The following is a 7,733-nucleotide window of genomic DNA, read 5'->3' on the forward strand; positions in this document are numbered from 1 at the left end:
CAGACATACATTCATATAAACTCCTACCCCTAAATGAATCGCGATTTGTTTAGCATCTCAACTAGTGATCGACCGATATTGATGTTTTATAACCGATACCGATACCAATTATTTGCATGTTTATGTGCCCGATAACCGATATGCAGAACCGATATTTATTTACTGTTATAAAGTAAATAAATGACTGAGTGAAGTAAGTCCATACTTCACTTTGGTTTTTCCTCCTTTCAGTCATCTTAAAGTGTTGAAAATTAGCAGTCTTTCATGTTAAATTTAATCTTCATATTACAAAAAAAATTTTATTTAAAGCAGCAACACTAATATTAACTAAAGGCAAAATAAATGTAGAAGGTCTAATGTTTTCAAATGGAGAAAATAAATAAATGAAAGGAGTCATATCAACTTCAGTTTAAATTACAGTTTTAGTAGGTTTATAAGTGGTTTAATAGGCTAAAGAGTGAAGAATAATTCACTGGATAATGTTAATTCACTGAATAATATTCTCTGGAATATTGAAATATAACAAACAAAACATCGTATTTTATTGCATTTCTCAACTGGCATGTTATATCAGAATTACTAATAATGTTTTTGTCGTTCTAGATTATGAAATGCCTGCTGACAGCGCAGTTTATCTGGACTTGACGGATTATCTTACGTGACTCCGTGAGTTCGTCTCTCTTTCTTCGAGTCAAGCTGCATAAACTGCATATCAGGCATTTATGTAATACTAAATCTAATTTGTGCATTAATGGCTGTTATGTTAAATAAAGTTTACTAACTACAGTAAATTCACCTCATCTCGCGCGCCACTGATGACTCTCCCTGATGCACACCTAATATTCGACTACCATTTTTGCATTCAAATGCAATTATTTATTTTTTTATTCACAATCTCCTCATCACAGGCAGGCGCAGCACTCATGTTCGTGTTTGTGTGTGCTGTCTGCATCACTCCTAGCACGTGTCTATCGTGCGCTATATCGAACATTTTTTTCTATCGTTATCGATGGAGTACCGTTGATAAATATCAATACCATTTTATCGCCTAGGCCTAGCAACGGACAATAATTAAATAATTTTAATTACTAAACCATATTGTTGATCAATAATAAGATAAAAATAAAAGTGGGGGTTATTATTAATAATGCATCAATGATTTTGAAAAAGTAACAAATTAATACCACTGTTTGGGCTGCGTGCGCTGTTGCTGAAGAGCTTGTTATAGCGAGTTAATTATGCTATATGAGAATCAGATATTTATAGAACATAAACATAATATTACAACTTATATATGCACAAAAAGATGGAAATGCACAAGTTATCTTGAACTAAGTTATGCGCTAGTCAGATGTGTAACTCGTGGATGCGTTCTTGGCTCCTCCTTTAACAACGCGCTGAAACACGGCAAATAAACCCCAAAGAATTCACAACTTTTTATTACGGTAGTTTTCTCTTTATAATGTTATGTATATGACAGTCCCAGTTATAGTTATTAATGTTAATGCATTGCTGTTCAAGCTGCGCGTGCTGAAGCTGAAGAGCTGAATGAACACGGTAAACTGAAGTGCTTTGCTGGCAGCTTATTTAACTCAAGGAAATGCATCCTGAGATTAATCAGATATTAATACAACATAAACATAATATTACAACTTATATATTTACAAAATGACGCAGTTATTGCGTGCTATACTCAGAATGTGTGATCCTGTTGTGGATGCGCTCTTAGTCTTCCCATAACGCGCTGAAACACGGCAACTGAACCCAAAGAATTCACAACGTTTTATTATAATAATGTTCTCATTAGAATGTTATATACATGACATTCCAATCATAGTTATTAATGTTGTGCACTGCTGTTTGAGCTGCGTGCACTGAGTTAAAGATGATCACCGGTAAACTGAAGCGCTCTATTAATGCTCTAATAACTTAACCAAACGCATTCTATACGAGATAAATCAGATATACATCAAATAAACACAATATTACAACGTACAATTGCACAAAAGGCTGCAAATGCACAAGTGAACTTAACTGTCATGGAGGCAGCTCCGTTGTGGACGAGCTCAACACATGCACAAAACATGGGCGCACAAAGATTCCACAACATTATTTACAATGTTCTCTTTATAATTTTATGTAGCCTTTATGACAGACTTGCCCTGCACATGTTGCACTTAAGTGTATTGTCCTTTTCAAAGTGATTCCAATCATATTTCAAGCATTTCAAAACCATCATGGCAAACAGCGCGCATCTGAAGTGTCTCTGAAGGAAATAATGCTTTATTTATCGGCTTTAAGATATCGGCCAAATTTTCATATCGGCTGTTACCGATAATGGAAAAAAATTAGCATTTAGCGGCCGATACCGATATGGTGGCCGATATCGGCTGTTACCGATAATGGAAAAAAATTAGCATTTAGCGGCCGATACCGATATGGTGGCCGATATATCGTGCATCCCTACTTTTGATGGACAGAATAAATAAGATTTCACACAAAAAATATGACCCCTTTAAGTATTCAGTTTGGGTGAAAGTATGGCGTATTATAAAAATAAACAGCACGAAGTAAGACTGAAACGACATGATCTGAGCTGTTTTTGTTGTTTACCATTTACATGCGAATCCCCATGTTGTTAACAAGCTTTCAAGACTTTAAAACTTTCAAGTTTATAACTGACTAACTTCTAAAAACAAATTTATAGTTGTCTTTGTAAAGAAATATGTAGCTTTGGAGCCGCTGCAGTGACGCTGTACAAACGCTTCCAGTGTGAATACTCTGGCGAGTCTGCAGCTGTAGTTACGGTGACATGAAGCTCAAGCTGCGGTGTGACACAGGCGTAGTGTAGCACTTTATTTTACTTCAAACATTTTATTTTTATTCATTCTATTGTGCTTTTTTACCACGTGTTTTATATGCATTGAAGTCCAGGATTTTGTAATGACTTGTCATCCACTTTTCCCACAGCAGCTGTATTTCAGATGCAATTTGTCCTTAGAAATGCTTTTTCACTAGTCTATAGTAATGTGACCGGCAGATGTTTTCAGTGCACAGAACACCGATGTGATTAGTTGTTATATAATTAATATAGTTGTTATATATTAATATAGTTGCCCTATATTAATTAAACCATTTAATTAACAAATATTACAGTGCTCAGCGTAAGTGAGTACACCCCCTTTGAAAAGTAACATTTTAAACAATATCTCAATGAACACAAAAACTATTTCCAAAATGTTGACAAGACTAAGTTTTATATAACATCTGTTTAACTTATAACATGAAAGTAAGGTTAATAATATAACTAGGAATTCACAAATGTACTGCTCTATACTGAAAGAGAAGATGCTACCATCACTCCGTGCCCTTGGTCGTCGTGCACTTTTCCAACATGACAATGATCCTAAACACACATCTAAAGCTACTGTTGGATTTCTGAAGAAGAACAGTGTGAAAGTGATTCAGTGGCCAAGTATGTCTCCTGATCTGAACCCAATCGAACACCTATGGGGAATTCTGAAGAGACAAGTTGAGCATCACTCTCCATCCAGCATCCAGTCTCTAAAAGAGGTCATTCTTGAAGAATGGAAAAAGATAGATGTTGCAAAATGTCGCCAACTTGTTCATTCCATGCCTAGAAGACTTGGTGCTGTCATTAAAAATCATGGAGGCCATACAAAGTACCAGATGTAGTAGTTTGTGTTGTGGAGTGTACTCATTTTTGCATCACCCTAATCTGAGTAAAACTGAAAAATGTGCAATCTAAGTTATATTATTAACCTTACTTTAATGTTATAAGTTAAACCGATGTTATATTAAACTTAGTCTTGTCAGCATTTTGGAAATAGTTTTTGTGTTCATTGAGATATTGTTTAAAATGTTACTTTTCAAAGGGGGTGTACTCATTTACGCTGACCACCGTAAATGGTTAAATCTGAAATTGTAATATGTTGCATCCAATGTTTGTGTTTATGTATTTTTATCCCTATTACAGTATCATGTTGTTAGCTTATCGTTTTGAGTTAGTCACTAACTTATGTTCTTGAATTTCATTCAGCATCCTATTAGGTCAAATCCTACGTGGACAGCAGGCAGCTTCTGTTCCAGGCAGTGTTTGGAACTGAACTCATCTCAAATTAATGCCTTTTTTTTCTTCTTCATTAATAGGGTCTTCACAGTGCCAGTATACCAGGAATCCTCTCTCTGGATCTCTGCCCAACAGACACCAACAAGTTACTTTTCAAAGGGGGTGTACTCATTTACGCTGACCACCGTAAATGGTTAAATCTGAAATTGTAATATGTTGCATCCAATGTTTGTGTTTATGTATTTTTATCCCTATTACAGTATCATGTTGTTAGCTTATCGTTTTGAGTTAGTCACTAACTTATGTTCTTGAATTTCATTCAGCATCCTATTAGGTCAAATCCTACGTGGACAGCAGGCAGCTTCTGTTCCAGGCAGTGTTTGGAACTGAACTCATCTCAAATTAATGCCTTTTTTTTCTTCTTCATTAATAGGGTCTTCACAGTGCCAGTATACCAGGAATCCTCTCTCTGGATCTCTGCCCAACAGACACCAACAAAGTCCTCACCGGTACCATTACAACACAGTTACACAAACACAATTTGATCACCAGTCATCAGACTTGTATATTTTGAACATGTCTCCTTTGAACTTGTGTTCCGATATAGAGGAGAGGGTTTTATGACTATATACATACATCACTTACTGTCCCCAGACAGACCCACAAATGCACTGGTTCAAAAAGTTTTTTTGATATGCTCTCCCCAGGTGGTGCTGATAAGAACGTGGTGGTGTTTGACCGTCGAGAGGAGCAGATTGTTGCCACCCTCAAAGGGCACACCAAAAAGGTCTCGTCTGTCATCTACCACCCTGCTCAGGTAGGCCATCGCTCCCGCTCTTCATTCATAAACTCATTTCTGGTTAGTCTCCAGTTCTCACATGTCTCTTCACATGTTCTCTGTCAGTCGGTGGTGTTCTCCGCATCTCCAGACAGCACTATCCGTGTGTGGTCGGTTACCGGGGGCAACTGCGTGCAGGTGATCAGGGCCCACGAGGCCAGTGTTACCGGCCTCTCTCTGCACGCTACCGGAGACTACTTACTGAGCTCTTCTGAGGACCAGGTAGCACACAGGCTGATGGTTGAGGAACAGTACACAAGCAACGCAAAACATCATGCAACTAATTACATTATACTCAATGAATATTTGTTTTTGTGGTTCATAGTTTCACTACTTTTGTGAAAAGAACTTTTCAAAACCTTTGTTTCTTTGAAGCAGTTTTCTATCTGTCAGAGTGTAATGCATTAAAACGTATGTGTGTTGTAGTACTGGGCCTTCTCGGATATCCAAACTGGACGTGTCCTGACTAAAGTCACCGATGAGACCGCTGGATGTGGTAAGAATTCCTCTCTGTCGGCTAGGGCTAGGCAGTTTATCAGATATTAAAGGGATAGTTCACCCAAAAATGAAAATTGATGTTTATCTGCTTACCCCCAGGGCATCCAAGATGTAGGTGACTTTGTTTCTTCAGCAGAACACAAACGAAGATTTTTAACTCAAACCGTTGCAGTCTGTCAGTCATATAATGGCAGTCAATGGGCTCCACGGCTTTGAGAGTCAAAAAAACATACACAAACAAAACCAAATTAAACCCTGCGGCTCGTGACGACACCTTGAGGTCTTAAGAAGACACGAAACGATCAGTCTGTGCAAGAAACTGAACAGTATTTATATCATTTTTTACCTCTGATCCACTGCAATGTCCAACTGTCCTGAGCGCGTTCACAACATCCGGCGCGTGATGTCAAATAAATACGGTTGGGCAAAAAATTCCACGTTGTGTGATGATATAATCTCTCTGCACTGTGTAAATAATGAGTGACGTATACTCGCGACAGATCACTTCCACACTACTATCATAGATATGTATAGATGCCCTATTCGACCGCTCCATATACGTTGACGCATCCGCCATTTTGGAACGTATCGCGGCCCATAGAAACAGTCACTAATGAGTCATCTACTTATATATCTATGTCTACTATGCCAGAGCACGTACACACGTCACGCGCTGGGTTGTTGTAAACGCGCTCAGACATTGCGGTGGATCAGAGATAAAAAATGATATAAATACTGTTCAGATTCTTGCACAGACCGATCGTTTTGTGTCTTTACACATCAATGTATCGCAGCTTGAAAGATCAAAGACAATTTTTAATATAACTCCGACTGGATTCGTCTGAAAGAAGAAAGTCATATACACCTAGGATGCCTCGGGGGTGAGTAAAACGCAGCCTAATTTTCATTTTTGGGTGAACTAACCCTTTAAGGAAATTGTTAACAGGAAAAAAAATGTATACAACCATAAAACAAACAATAGAACAGAACAATAATGTTATATAATAGAAAAACAATATAATTATCATTTATTGATCCCTAATTTAGTGGTGATTTTAATGTGCTTTTTATGTGTATCGCCAACTCAGTCTAAAAATACAGAGAAACTATTTTTGGTCCATATTGCACAGGCTTACTTTACATTAGTGATAAGCGTCCTAAATACTGTACCAGTTGAACTAGTTTGCTGGCTTAATAAAAAAAAAAAACAATGATTTGATGTTAGGGTTAGTTCCATTGGCTGTTCTCAATGTATTCTAAAATATTTCTTGTATTTGTTGAATTTCTGATGCATTGGTTCTAAGTCTTTCAGGGCAATGAAAACACAAATTGCATTTCCTTTTTCTTCAAAAGTACTGAAATCATTAATAGAACTGTTAAAGGGTTAGTTCACCCAAAAATGAAAATTAGGCTGCGTTTTACTCACCCCTTATTTTAACTAGATTTTTACTGTATTTAATGTCTTGCATTGTGAATTTAGAAGCTTGGCTTTTGGATGTAATGCTGCTGCTTGACTGGGGGGAAAAAATCATTTGAGCAAATGAATATGTGCAACATAAATATAAAGCATTTAATATCTCTGAAGGCTGAAAAATGTATTTTATTTTGTTGGCTATATTGCCCCTGCTCTTAAATGTGATTGTTCACATATGGAAAATGTAAAGCCTTTCTTATTTCCCTTCAGCTCTGACCTGTGCTCAGTTCCATCCTGACGGTCTGATTTTCGGCACTGGCACGGCAGATTCTCAGATTAAGATCTGGGATCTGAAGGAACGGACCAATGTAGCCAACTTCCCCGGACATTCAGGTCCTGTGACGTCCATCGCCTTCTCTGAGAATGGATACTATCTGGCCACTGGTAAGTCACATGACCCTGACTTAAATGATAATAATTTATGCATTTAGCAGACACTTTTATCCAAAGCGACTTACAGTGCATTCAGGCTATACATCTTTTACCACTATGTGTGTTCCCTGGGAATCGAACCCACAACCTTTTGCGCTGCTAACGCAATGCTCTACCACTGAGCCACAGGAACATGGAGGGAAGTGGATGTCAAGTCACAAGGTTTTTTTCGATACCGGTGCCAAATGGATACTTTTAAAACGGTTCCGGTGCCTAAACGGTCCCTGAACCGATACTTATTAAAAAAAATAAAAAAAAAAATTCCCCCAAAAAATGATGAATTGGCCATTAGCACTATAAACACATGATGTCTGTTTCATTCATACTGGATGCCAGAGGGCGCCCTCGCACAGAAAATCCACATATCCAGTCACAGAAGTAGCGAAACTCAGGAAATCCCT

At 37.6% G+C, this 7,733-nt stretch overlaps 1 protein-coding gene across 1 annotated transcript in view; it reads left to right on the plus strand.

Moving 5' to 3' along the window:
• The window catches only part of LOC107733427 (pre-mRNA-processing factor 19), a 20,931-nt gene that overhangs the window by 8,460 nt on the left and 4,738 nt on the right, over positions 1-7,733 (plus strand). The window contains exons 9-13 of the mRNA XM_016545033.1: positions 4,524-4,599; positions 4,798-4,907; positions 4,995-5,150; positions 5,355-5,424; positions 7,111-7,284. Of these exons, the coding sequence (XP_016400519.1) occupies positions 4,524-4,599; positions 4,798-4,907; positions 4,995-5,150; positions 5,355-5,424; positions 7,111-7,284 (586 nt within the window). The remainder of the gene's footprint in view (positions 1-4,523; positions 4,600-4,797; positions 4,908-4,994; positions 5,151-5,354; positions 5,425-7,110; positions 7,285-7,733) is intronic.

The sequence above is a fragment of the Sinocyclocheilus rhinocerous genome, unplaced genomic scaffold (assembly GCF_001515625.1).
Source record: "Sinocyclocheilus rhinocerous isolate Xijiao unplaced genomic scaffold, SAMN03320098_v1.1 scaffold460, whole genome shotgun sequence".
Lineage (NCBI taxonomy): Eukaryota > Metazoa > Chordata > Actinopteri > Cypriniformes > Cyprinidae > Sinocyclocheilus > Sinocyclocheilus rhinocerous.